Below are 14557 nucleotides of genomic sequence, written 5' to 3'. Positions count from 1 at the left end.
CTAGTCAGAACTTTATTTTGTATAAAAGCCCTGGAAAACCACCTACATATGCCACTGATCTTAACTGTGATGGAAAGGTAGGTTTCACAGAGGTGGGTCTGGTGGTAACATTTTGTGCACTTATGTAAACGGACCTACAAATGTTGTTGCAAGCACCCAAAGACGCATGCATATATTTTTGCATTAGAGCACCATTAACCTTAACCACTTAAGGACCAAGCCTCTTTCTGAGATTTGTTGTTTACACGTTTATAAGTGTGTTTTTTTTTGGTAGAAAATTACTTACAACCTCCAAACATTATACATTTTTTTTTCTAATACCCTAGAGAATAAAATAGCGCTTGTTGCACCGTATTTGCGCAGCGTTCTTACAAGTTGACACTTTTGGGAAAAAATACACTTTTTTGAATTAAAAAATAAGGCAACAGTAAAGTTAGGCAAATTTTTATTTATTTTTTAATATTGTGAAAGACTAACCAGTTAAGATCTGCGCTATAGCTGAATGACGACTAAAGTGCGGACCTGCTTTGCCGGGACTACGTCTATTGACTTAGTCCCGTGCCCAAGCGGCCTGCGCGGCGCGCTCTGTGATCAGCGAGTCTGAGACTCGCTGGATCACAGATTGGAGTAAGGGGTCGATCCCGACCCCCTTACCATGTGATCAGCTGTCAGCCAATGACAGCTGATCATGTGATGTCAACAGAGCCGGTAATCTGCTATTTTTTCTCCTCGCGCTGACAGCGTGAGGAGGAAAAAAAGCCGATCACTGGCGGCTGTGAGAGGGACATCAGTCCCGATCACGGCAAGCTGCCGCCAGATCAGTGCCCACCTGTGCCCCCTGCCAGTGCCACCTAGTGATAGGCAACAGTGCCACCCATCAGTGCTCACAGTGCCGCCCATCAGTGCCACCCATCAGGGCTCATCAGTGCCGCCTTATCTGTGCCCATTAGTGCCCACCAGTGCTGCCTCATCAGCGCATATCAATGAAGGAGAAAAATTACCTGTTTGCAAAATTTTATAACAAACTATTAAACATGATTTTTTTTTTTTTTTTTTCAAAATTTTCCATCTTTTTTTGTTTGTTTAACAAAAAATAAAAATCCCAGCTGTCATTAACTGCCACCAAAAGAAATCTCTATTTGTGGGAAAAAAATGATAAAAATATAATTTGGGTACAGTGTTGTATGACCGCGCAATTGTCATTCAAAGTGCGTCAGCGCTGAAAGCTGAAAATTGGTCTGGGCAGGAGGGGGGTTTAAGTGCCCAGTAAGCAAGTGGTTAATGTTGCGCCAAGTTAATTGATACCCAACATGTCACGCTTTAAAATTGCGCCCACTTGTATAATGGCGACAAACATTTACCCTTAATCTCCATAGGCGACGTTTAAAAAATTCTACAGGTTGCATGTTTTGAGTTAGAGGAGGTCTAGGGCTAGAATTATTGCTCTTGCTCTACTGATCGTGGCAATACCTCACATGTGTAGTTTGAACACCGTTTTCATATACGGGCACTACTCACTTATGCGTTCGCTTGTGCACGTGAGCTCGGTGGGTTTTTTTTTTTTTCTTATTTTACTTTTTTATTTTTACACTGTTCTTTTAAAAAAAAAAAAAAAAAAAAGTCACTTTTTATTCCTATTACAAGGAATGTGAACATCCCTTGTAATAGGAAAAAAAAGCATGACGGGACATCTTAACTATGAGATCTGGGGTCAAAAAGACCTCAGATCTCATATATTCACACTAAAATGCAATAAAATGGTCATTTGAAAAAATTAAAAAAATGGCCCTTTTAAGAGCTATGTGCAGAAGTGATGTTTTGACGTCATTTCCGCCCTGCAGTGGTATGGAGAGGGATGAAGGGCCATCTTCCCCTCACTCGTCCCCAATACCCAGCCTCTACCTACGGCTCCGGTAAGCGGTGGGAGGGGGGGGCGCCCTTTCCCGCTGCCGATAAGTGATCTTGCGGCGAATACACCAGAGACCACTATTATGGGAAACCGGACCGCCTGCCAAATAAGAGGATACCAGGGTTATGGCAGCTGGCTGCTGCCATAACAAAGATTTCCCTCTTCAAAGTTAGGACGTATATCGGCATGCGGCGGTCCAGAAGTGGTTAAGTTGGCACTCGAATATGCAAATATTAACCTCTGCTATCAAGACTGCCTTTTATTTTGATGTACCACTACAGAAATGATGTGGCCAACTTTTAGTTGAAATATCAAAACACCGGGTATTTAGGGCACTGTAGAACATCACTGAAGATAAATGCAAGCGTCTCTTGATGCCTACATAAGTCTAGTGCAGATTTACAGTAATACATGTCATACAGATTAGCTGTTAAAGGAACACTTTTTTCCCTCATTGTAGTGCATTTCTTTTCTCAAATGGACTGCTGATAGGGGGGGGGGGTGTTAAGTGATAAAGGGACCGTCCTGGGATTAGGCATGTAGAAGCCTGCTCTCCCTAAAAATTAAAACTTGTATTGAAGGCAGGCTTATAATTTGATTTCAAGGTCTGTCAAATTTCTGGAAAAGCAGTAAGCTAATCACATGAGTGGGCAAAGATGTATAGGGGTGATCTATAAAACAAGTATAAAGAATGCTTACAGGCTGCTCTATTGCAATAAAGACACACCAATTTTTGGTTGTTTGCTACATGCACTTGTAGTAAAAACTACACTGTATTTAATATGCTTTAATTTGCAATAAAGGTATATCAGGACAAGCTTTCAAGAGATCTACTGCCATTAAGATAACTTTGCATTCTGAAAAAGTGGAAAATGCTGAGATACACAAATGAGCTTGATAAGTATTAAGTGGGCTGGGGTATTGGCATAAAGGGGGTGGGAGTCAGAGGAAAGATCAGTTGTAAAAGTACATGATGGTGAGCTAATAAGCTGATGCTGGCATTCTTTAATGCAAAACATTTTTTAATTCTTCATTTTCCTTTAAAGCTTTATTCACACCAGCTAGGAGAGTTTGTGCATGGGCTGGTGTCTGTTGTGTACCCCAGTCATGAGGGAAGGTGCGATCTGTCACACATTACACAGCTTACATATTTTTTTTTCCATCTTTAATGAAATGGCCTCAGCTGAGCTGCAGTGTGATGATGTGGTGCGGTGAGTTGTGAGGCAATAAAATTGCAGCATGCCTGCATTTTCTGCATTTCAAAACTGCATTGTGGTGTTGACGAGGCACATAGAGAACAATTGTTTCCCTAATGATGAGCTGCAGTTACTTGTGGCCTTGTGCACAAAAATACAGGTGCACACTTGTTTATACAAGCCATAAATCTCTTTTTGGAATTCCCCTTAGACCCCTTTCACACTGAGGCGTTTTTCAGGTGTTTTAGCTCTAAAAACGCCTGTAAAGCGCCTTTCAAGCCACCCTAGTGTGAAAGCCAGAGCGCCTTCACACTGGGTGGTACGCTTGCAGGCCGGGAAAAAGTCCTGCAAGCAGCAACTTTTGGGGCTTTGTGGGAGCGATGTATACACAGCCCCCGCACCGCCCCTCCCCATTGAAATGAATGGCAGCGCTGACGAAGCAGCTGCAAAGCGCTTTGGTGGCACCGCAACATGGGCACTATTAACTTTCTTTGGCCGCTAGCAGGGGTTAAAAGCTCCCCGCTAGCGGCTGAGAAGCGCCGCTATAACAGCATTAAAGCACCTCTAAAACTAGCCGTGCCTTACTGCTAATGAGAATGAATGAGGTCTCACAGATGAGCATAAGTTATCCTCTGTTATGCTGTGAAGTTGTATGGCTATGCAAGTGTTTAGCCTGAAATTTGTCAAGTTTTCATGTGTGCAACAATGTATGAGCTATGCCACACTGCTTGCAGCTGTATAAACAGCATTCAAAATCCTCTTGCATGTATGATGGTTGTTTAGTGTAACGTTTTTGCGCATAGATGCAAGGGAGGACGACACAATTGCACAGCTGTTGGACATCAACAAAAGCAGACCACTGGGTGGCCAGTCAGGGCCGTAAATAATTTTTCTTCCTGAAGAGGGGGGGGGTTCAGCCCTCTAACATTGCAAGAGTGACACAAGATTTGTGCCCCATAATTGCTGATTTGATCCAGTGGCCAAAATGAGTGAGTGAGGAGGGCTGCATTTAAGCAGCACAGCAGGCATCCGGTTGGTCATATTAGATCAGACAATGCACATGGACCAGCTGCAGTGCAGACCACTCTGGCAGGTTATCATTCTTGGGAACTTTTATAAGTTGGTGAGTCTGCAATGGGGTGCTGCAAAAAAGGCAATAGCGGCATGTGTAGCGTGCCATGCTGACATAAGTGTATTAGTCACGCATATACCACTCCAAAATGGAGGAAACAATTGAGGCATGCTAAATATCACAGCAAGCTAAAATATGGGGCTGACAGTGAAATAAAGTAGGCGAAAAAAAAATACCCTAGCATTGGTGGTGTCAGTGAGAAGAAAAATTGTTAGTTGGAAGGCAGAAAGGGGAAAGGGATTGGGGAAAAGAGGGGAGAGGGAGAATAGGGAATGGAAGAGCAAAAAGGGAAGCTATGTGCCAGAATTTTGCTTCTATTGCTGCATTTTCATAAGTAAAAACCTCTGTGCATTTTCAAACATAGTAAGCCAGTAGATAAATGATTCTCTGATGAAAACTTAGTGCTAATAACAATCCACCTAAGATTGAAATATCAGGTCTGGCTGGACTGGGGACTGGCTCTATAAAATGGCTTAGGGCCCATTTACTGTACGCTGTGTTAAAGCAGCTCATTAAAATGAATGGGCTACCATTTTTTTTTTTAATCATTGCTGAGATGTTTCTACACCTTGATTGGAGTACGCCTGTGGTAAATTTAAATTTGATTGGACATGATTTGGAAAGGCACATGCCTCACAGCTGACAATGCATACTGTACCGGAGCAAGCCATGAGGTCATGAATGAACTGCCTGCAGAGCCTAGACAGGATTATTGCAAGGCACAGATCTGGTCAAGGCTACAGAAAATTCTCCTGCACTGAAGGTTCCCAGAGCAAAGTGGCCTCCATAACTCCAAGTGGAAAAAAATTGGAACAAACAGGACTCTTCCAAGAACTGTTTGTTCAGCCACACAGAGCAATCATGGGGAGATGGGCATTAGTAAGAGCTGACCAAGAACCCTATGGTCACTCTGACTGAGCTCCAGAGATCCTGTGTGGAGATAGGATTCATTTTCAGAAGGACAACCATCACTGCAGCCCTCTACCAATCAGGACTTTGACAGCGTTACTAGAAGGAAGCCTCTCTTCAGTACAAAACACATGAAAACCGGCTTGGAGTTTCCAAAAAAGCACCAGAAGGACTCTCAAACTGAGTAACCATATTCTCTGGTTTGATGAAACAAGTATTGAACTGTTTGGGCTTAATTCTAAACATTATCACCAGGATGTTCAGGCTTGGGATTTGAAACCGTTGTCCTGGTTTGGTCGGGCAGCCGCCCTGAAAATGATTGTCCTCCCCTGCTTCCTCTGTTATGCATGTGGTTTCCGATAGTGTTGCCTACACTGGGGCTGTATGTAAGGCTTAAGAAAAGGACTTGGAATGTCATTTAGAGGCGGAGGACTGGGCATGTATCAATACTTTGGTGCATAACGATTTCCTCAATGTCCATACGCAGGAGAATGCTTCTAAAATCCGTACACCAGCTGGTACAAGGTGCCACATCTCTTGCATAAAATTTTTCTGACTGCAACAGACCGTTGGCGCTCCCATGCAGATGAGGGCACTTTTCTCCACATTTGGTGGATGTGTCTTAAGTTGATCCCCTTTTTTGGACCAAGGTCCATAAAATATTAGCCCGGATGTCAGGGATACACACCTATAGGAAATTTTCAGAGCCGAATGATCAATTCTGCACGGTTGTATGTCTCGGTTTGTTGGAGGGACATTTTGCCCCCTAACCTGAAGGGATGGTTCATCTGCGTGACAAGGAGGGATGTTCACATCAACTTGGGCATGTTGGATTCACTATAAAACTTCAGATGAATATACACAAACGTCTATGGTGTTAATGGCTCCTGGCGCTTGGGTCACGGCTTGGGTTGACCAGTGGTCCTGATATTGGGTTTCTTTCTTGTTGTATCTGTCAGTATGGTCCTGCCTATGGGCACTGCTGGCTGGTCTGAGTACTATTGGTGGTTGGGCTTGGATGATGGGGTAGGGTTTTAATTTGTGATGTTTGATGAGTACAGCAGCTGCCACTTCAACATATATACGTATAATATAAAAGAAGAAATTTTTTTTCACTCCTTACTGCTCTAATTACAGGAGTTTCCTCTAGTTTTTGAACACAGATGCTGCTCTTACTGACATCTGGGCTTTTAATGTTTAACGGTGAATGATGATCCTACAACCATTGGTGGGTGCATTGAGCTCTTATTTTCAATTTGTTAATTTGTTTTTTTTTTTTCTTACCTTGTACTTTGCTGGGAAATTTTGGCTTTGTGCATTGTAACTGCACAAAGGTTTGTACAGGTTTGGACCCCGCTACAATGCCTGCACTTGGTTGGCTGGGGATGGTCTGTGGGCAATAATGAGGACTTGGAGGGGTTATTGGGAAGGGGGTGGAGTTTTTTATTTTGTAAGTTTTTTTTTTTTTTTTGTTTGTTTGTTTTTGTACTAACTCTTGAATTAAAAATCTCATGGAACAAAAAAAATCGAAACTTTGTCTGGAGGAAACCAGGCACCATCAATCACCTGCTCAATACCATCCCAACAGTGAAGCATGGTGGTGGTAGCATCATGCTGTGGGGGTGTTTTTCTGTAGCAGGGACTGGGAGACTGGTCGGGGTTGAGGGAAAGCTGAATGGAGCAAAGTACAGAGATCCTCAATGAAAACCTTGTCCACAGTGCTCAATACCTCAGACGGGGCCAAAGGTTCATATTTCAACATAATGATCCTAAGCACACAGCCAAGACAACACAGGAGTGGTTTAGGGACAACTGTTATTGTCCTAGAGTGGCCTGGCCAGATCCCTGATTTGAACCCTTTTGAACATCTCTGGAGAGACCTGAAATTAGCTGTCACAGTCCCCATCCAACCTGACTGCGCTTGAGAGGATTTGCAAAGAATGGCAGAAAATCCCCTGATCCAGGTGTGCAAAGCTTGTCGTGTCATACCTTAAGACTCAAGGCTGTAATTGCTGCCAAAGGTTCTTTAACAAAGTAAAGGGTCTGAATACTTCAGTACATTTGCTATTTCAGTTTTTTTCTTTAATAAATTCAGACAGTTCTAAAATTTCAAAAATTTTCACTATGATGTTGTGGGGTCCTGAATGTAGATTTAATGAGGGAAAAAATGAATTTAACCATCTCAATACAGAGCATTTTAACCCCCTTCCTGCTCAAGCCATTTTTCAGCTTTCAGCGCTGTCACACTTTGAATGACAATTGCGCGGTCATACAACACTGTACCCAAATGAAATTTTTATTATTTTTTCCCCACAAATAGAGCATTATTTTGGTGGTATTTGATCACCTCTGCGGTTTTTATTTTTTGCGCTATAATCAAAAGGGACAAGTTTGAAAAAAACACAATATTTACTTTTTGTTATAATAAATATCCATTTTTTTTTTAAACAAATTTTTTCCTCAGTTTAGGCCGATACTTATTCTTCTACATATTTATGGTAAAAAAAATTGCAATAAGCATATATTGATTGGTTTGCGCAAAAGTTATAGCGTCTACAAAATAGGGGATAGTTTTATAGCATTTTTATTATTTTTTATTTTTTTTTTTTACTAGTCATGGCGGCGATCTGCAATTTTTATTGTGACTGCGATATTGTAGCAGACACATCGGACACTTTTGACACATTTTTGGGACCATTAACATTTATACAGCGATCCGTACTATAAAAATTCACTGATTACTGTATAAATGTGACTGGCAGGGAAGGGGTTAACACTAGGGGGTGATCGAGGGGTTAACTGTGTTCCTAGGGAATGTTTCTAACTGAAGGGGGAGGGGACTCTAGGGGAGGAGACCGATCTGTGTTGCTCTGTACTGAGAACACAGATTGGCCTCCTCTCTGACAGGACGTGGATCTGTGTGTTTACACACACAGATCCACGTCCTGCCATGTTACTGGGCAATCACGTGTGCCCGGCGAACATCGCGGCCGCCGGGCACGCGCATCGGGTGCCCAGTGACACGGCAGGCGCGCGATTGCTGTGTGGTGGGTAGGGAAGGCGATGGCGTCATGACGCCCTCCCAGAATGAGAGCCTCGCCGTCATATGACAGCCGGCGGGCGGCAAGCGGTTAAACTGTAGTATCGGGCTGCAACATAAAATTAAAAGTGGTCTGAATACTCTCAGTGAACTGTATGTAAAATATAGCCAGTTCCTATTGACGATCTTCCATGGGAAGACTAGGGCTCTACGCGTTTCCCATAAAATCTGCTTCTTCAGGAGAACCAAGGATCAAATACTACATGGACATTAAGTAAACCTATAAATGTTCAAATAGTACATTTTACATGCCCAAATTATAAACTGGTTGTATAGTGCAGCAAAGTACTTATTCTTCCAGGAAGATGGAAATTGGGCTCAAAACTGCTGCCCGAACAGTGGATAAAAGAAGGGACCCACCAGTTCCCTCAAAAAGAGCAGGCCCATCTCTGGGTTCATGTCAGACACTCTTTACACACGACAGCTGGTATGGCAAGATAGGGAAAACTATACCTTGAACATTTGTACTAAAAAGTCTGTGCTTAGGTGTTCATATCCGGGTACTGTGTTTGGCGGCAGCAGTACCTTCATCGATAAAAATTTTGAAAAGTATGGCGCTGACCTGGTTCTCAAACACGTGAAAAGGTGAAAAATATAAAAATAAAGCAATAAAATTATAGTTGTAACACCACTATGCTACTAATTTCTCACAAATGCTTAAAAGTACTAATTGTATACATAATTGAGTGAAAGTACCACTTTTGGTGCCCATAACCATGTACTGGTAATATGAGATAACTTTGCATATAAAAAAATGAAACCAGTCAACCTATAAAAAAATGAAACCAGTTAACCTATATCACTGTAGTGGTAAAGATGTATCCCAATGCCGTGGTAATATATGATAGCACTCCACACCCATGTGATTACAAATCTGCTTACATGGAGGTAGAGGCATAACCAGAACCTTCAGGGCCCCGTTGCAAGAAACCATAAAGAGCCCTTTAACCACTTCAGCCCCGGAAGGATTTACCCCCTTCCTGACCAGAGCACTTTTTACAATTTGGCACTGCGTCGCTTTAACTGCTAATTGCGCGGTCATGCAATGCTGTACCCAAACGAAATTTGCGTCCTTTTCTTCCCACAAATAGAGCTTTATTTTGATGGTATTTGATCACCTCTGCCGCTTTTATTTTTTGCGCTATAAACGGAAAAAGACCGAAAATTTTGAAAAAAAAATGATATTTTCTACTTTTTGTTATAAAAAAAATCCATTAAAATCAATTTTAGTCATACATTTAGGCCAAAATGTATTCGGCCACATGTCTTTGGTAAAAAAAATGTCAATAAGCGTATATTTATTGGTTTGCGCAAAAGTTATAGCGCCTACAAACTAGGGTACATTTTCTGGAATTTACACAGCTTTTAGTTTATGAATGTCATTTCATGAGGTGCTAAAATGGCAGGGCAGTACAAACCCCCCCCCCCAATGACCCCATTTTGGAAAGTAGACCCCCCAAGGAAATTGCTGAGAGGCATGTTGAACCCATTAAATATTTTTTTTTTTTTGTCCCAAGTGATTGAAAAATGACAAAAAAAAAAAATTACAAAAAGTTGTCACTAAATGATATATTGCTCACACAGGCCATGGGCATATGTGGAATTGCACCCCAAAATACATTCAGCTGCTTCTCCTGAGTACGGGGATACCAAATGTGTGGGACTTTTTGGGAGCCTAGCCGCGTACGGGCCCGAAAACCAAGCACCGCCTTCAGGATTTCAAAGGGCATACATTTTTGATTTTACTCCTCACTACCTATCACAGTTTTAAAGGCCATAAAATGCCAGGATGGCACAAACCCCCCCCCCCCCCCAAATGACCCCATTTTGGAAAGTAGACACCCCAAGCTATTTGCTGAGAGGCATGTTGAGTCCATGGAATATTTTATATTTGGACACAAGTTGCGGGAAAGTGACAATTTTTTTTTTTTTTTTGCACAAAGTTGTCACTAAATGATATATTGCTCAAACATGCCATGGGCATATGTGGAATTACACCCCAAAATACATTCTGCTGCTTCTCCTGAGTACGGGGATACCACATGTGTGGGACTTTTTGGGAGCCTAGCCGCGTACGGGGCCCCGAAAACCCAGCACCGCCTTCAGGATTTCTAAGGGCGTAAAGTTGTGATTTCACTCCTCACTACCTATCACATTTTTGAAGGCCATAAAATGCCCAGATGGCACAAAACCCCCCCCAAATGACCCCATTTTGGAAAGAAGACACCCCAAGCTATTTGCTGAGAGGCATGATGAGTACATGGAATATTTTATATTTTGACACAAGTTGCGGGAAAGTGACAATTTTTGGGAGCCTAGCTTCATACGGGGCCCCGAAATCCAATCACCGCCTTCAGGATTTCTAAGAGCGTTAATTTTTGATTTCACTCCTTACTACCCATCACAGTTTTGAAGGCCATAAAATGCCAAGATAGCACAAAACCGCCCCAAAATGACCCCATTTTGGAAAGTAGACACCCCAAGCTATTTGCTGAGAGGCATGGTGAGTATTTTGCAGCTCTCATTTGTTTTTGAAAATGAAGAAAGACAAGAAAAACGTATTTTTTTTTTTCTTTTTTCAATTTTCAAAAGTTTGTGACAAAAAGTGAGGTCTGCAAAATACTCACTATACCTCTCAGCAAATAGCTTTGGGTGTCTATTTTCCAAAATGGGGTCATTTGGGGGGGGTTTGTGCCATCTGGGCATTACATGGCCTCCGAAACTGTGATAGGCAGTGAAGAGTGAAATCAAAAATTTACGCCCTTAGAAAGCCTGAAGGCGGTGCTTGGTTTTCGGGGTCCCCTATGCGGTTAGGCTCCCAAAAAGTCTCACACATGTGGTATCCCCGTACTCAGGAGAGGCAACAGAATGTATTTTGGGGTGTAATTTCACATATTCCCATGGCATGTTTGAGCAATATATCATTTAGTGACAACTTTGTGCAAAAAAAAAAAAATAATTTGTCTTTTTCCCGCAACTTGTGTCACAATATAAAATATTCCATGGACTCGACATGCCTCTCAGCAAATAGCTTGGGGTGTCTACTTTCCAAAATGGGGTCATTTGAGGGGGTTTTGAACTGTCCTGGCATTTTATGCACAACATTTAGAAGCTTATGTCACACATCACCCACTCTTCTAACCACTGGAAGACAAAGCCCTTTCTGACACTTTTTGTTTACATGAAAAAATTATTTTTTTTTGCAAGAAAATTACTTTGAACCCCCAAACATTATATATTTTTTTAAAGCAAATGCCCTACAGATTAAAATGGTGGGTGTTTCATTTTTTTTTTTCACACAGTATTTGCGCAGCGATTTTTCAAACGCATTTTTTGGGGAAAAAACACACTTTTTAAAATTTTAATGCACTAAAACACACTATATTGCCCAAATGTTTGATGAGATAAAAAAGATGATCTTAGGCCGAGTACATGGATACCAAACATGACATGTTTTAAAATTGCGCACAAACGTGCAGTGGCGACAAACTAAATACATTTTTAAAAGCCTTTAAAAGCCTTTACAGGTTACCACTTTAGATTTACAGAGGAGGTCTACTGCTAAAATTACTGCCCTTGATCTGACCTTCGCGGTGATACCTCACATGCATGGTGCAATTGCTGTTTACATTTGACGCCAGACCAACGCTTGCGTTCGCCTTTGCGCGAGAGCAGGGGGGGACAGGGGTGCTTTTTTTTTTTTTTTTTTTTTTTTTAATTAATTTTTTGATTTTTTTATCTTATTTTTAAACTGTTCCTTTCATTTTTATTTTTTTTAAATAATTTTTATTGTTATCTCAGGGAATGTAAATATCCCCTATGATAGCAATAGGTAGTGACAGGTACTCTTTTTTTGAAAAAATTGGGGTCTATTAGACCCTAGATCTCTCCTCTGCCCTCAAAGCATCTGACCACACCAAGATCGGTGTGATAAAATGCTTTCCCAATTTCCCAATGGCGCTGTTTACATCCGGCGAAATCTAAGTCATGAAATGCTCGTAGCTTCCAGATTCTTAGGCCATAGAGATGTTTGGAGCCATTCTGGTCTCTGATCAGCTCTATGGTCAGCTGGCCGAATCACCGGCTGCATTCTCAGGTTCCCTGTTGGGACAGGAGAGCCAGAGAAAAACATGGAAGACGGTGGGGGGGGGGGGGGGGGGGGGCATTTCCTCCCACTGCTTGTAAAAGCAGTCTAGAGGCTAATTAGCCGCTAGGATTGCTTTTACATGAAAGCTGACCGCTGGCTGAAAAGAATGATACCAAGATGATACCTAAACCTGCAGGCATCATTCTGGTATAACCACTCAAAGTCCAGCAACATACCAGTACGTTGCTGGTCCTTGTTGGGCATATATTGTAAACTTTTTTTTTCATGCAGCCTGTGGGCTGAACGAAAAAAAGATATTGATCGGTGGGTATGCCCACCATTAGAATACCTCCCTTCATCCACCCACTTCTAATGATGGGCATACATGCACCATTTATATATGCCGAAGCATGGGGGCATCCTCCCGCAAAAGGCAGGAGCAAATTGCTCCTCCACCCACTGCCCCCACGCTTCGGCATATATGCTGAAGTATGTAACTGTGGTGGTGAAATCACCTCCGACAGCGCTGGAGTCACGGCTTTATGTATCGTGGGAGCAAACGCTGTTGCTGTCAAGATAAATAAATCCGCGCTGCAACTGAATGGCGTACCTGCTAAGCAAATGATGGTTAACAAAAAACAAAGTAACATTACAGTATAACAGTAATACTTACCATACCTGCAAAGCAAATACAAAAAAAAACCATAGTAAAAAATAAAACATTTAACGCAACCTGTGCCTACCTAAAATATATATATGCCGAAGCATGGGGGCATCCTCCCGCAAAAGGCAGGAGCAAATCGCTCCTCCACCCACTTCTGTCCCCACGCTTCGGCATATATGCTGAAGTATGTAACTGTGGTGGTGAAATCACCTCCAACAGCGCTGGAGTCACGGCTTTATGTATCGTGGGAGCAAACGCTGTTGCTGTCAAGATAAATAAATCCGCGCTGCAACTGAATGGCGTACCTGCTAAGCAAATGATGGTTAACAAAAAACAAAGTAACATTACAGTATAACAGTAATACTTACCATGCCTGCAAAGCAAATACAAAAAAAACACCATAGTAAAAAATAAAACATTTAACGCAACCTGTGCCTACCTAAAATATATATATGCCGAAGCATGGGGGCATCCTCCCGCAAAAGGCAGGAGCAAATTGCTCCTCCACCCACTTCTGCCCCCACGCTTCGGCATATATGCTGAAGTATGTAACTGTGGTGGTGAAATCACCTCCGACAGCGCTGGAGTCACGGCTTTATGTATCGTGGGAGCAAACGATGTTGCTGTCAAGATAAATAAATCCGCGCTGCAGCTGAATGGCGTACCTGAAAACAAAAAAATGTTTAAAACACAGTAAACTATAAAAAAATTACATACCTGAAAAGCAAACATGATAAGACATAACAATAAAACATTGCAGAATAGAATACAGTAAAAAAGAGCAGAACAATAGAGAGAAAATAGAGAGAGAGAGAACAATAAAACGACAACTATTTTTGTTTTTTTTATTTATTTTTTTTTTTTGTGTATTTTTTTTTTTTTTTTTACTTTTTTTTTTTTTTTATAACTGTAACTTTTAAAACTGTAACGGTTCCAGGTTTGGGTCTCTCAAAATGCGATGGCATCTTGGGAGACCCTGTGGAAGTGTGTCCTAGTCTGTGCAGTGCTGTACCCTACGCTAATACTCAACTAGTGTATGGTAGCGTTCAAAACATTCACCAATGCAAAGACCAGGATTGCCAGGACAGGAGGGACAATAATACCGGGTGTCACACCTAAATCCGCGCTTTCTGCAGACACGACATTTTCTTTGGGGGGCTCGTTGGGTAGGGGTACTCTGGAGGACATAAGGAAAATGCTTCTCATGCAGCCGGCCTACTGCATTTGGATTGGGAAGGTGAGGTGGAGCACCGTCTGGAAACAGAAGGGCTCTGACGATCTCTTCCTGGAATTTAAGGAAGGATCCAGTCCGTCCTGAAGCTCTGTATAGCACATGAGCGTTCAGCAAAGCCAATTGAAATAAATAAACAGACACTTTTTTGTACCAGCGTCTGGCCTTACGGGCAATTAGGTACGGCGCCAACAACTGGTCGTTGAGGTCCACCCCTCCCATATTAAGGTTGTATTCGTGGACACAGAGGGGTTTCTCCACAACACCAGTCGCCGTAGTAATTTGGGTCGTCGTGTCTGCATGAAGGGAGGTGAGAACGAAAACATTCT

General features: G+C 42.1%; 1 protein-coding gene across 1 annotated transcript in view; it reads left to right on the top strand.

The window, feature by feature from the left end:
- Positions 1 to 14557, top strand: part of LOC141108105 (UDP-N-acetylglucosamine transferase subunit ALG13-like) — a 443195-nt gene that overhangs the window by 103516 nt on the left and 325122 nt on the right. The window contains exon 5 of the mRNA XM_073599348.1: positions 5 to 77. Within this exon, the coding sequence (XP_073455449.1) occupies positions 5 to 77 (73 nt within the window). The remainder of the gene's footprint in view (positions 1 to 4; positions 78 to 14557) is intronic.

This window comes from Aquarana catesbeiana, linkage group LG09 (assembly GCF_042186555.1).
Source record: "Aquarana catesbeiana isolate 2022-GZ linkage group LG09, ASM4218655v1, whole genome shotgun sequence".
Lineage (NCBI taxonomy): Eukaryota > Metazoa > Chordata > Amphibia > Anura > Ranidae > Aquarana > Aquarana catesbeiana.
The sequence above is the reverse complement of the archived record's forward strand: the minus strand, read 5'-3'. Positions and strand labels throughout refer to the sequence as shown.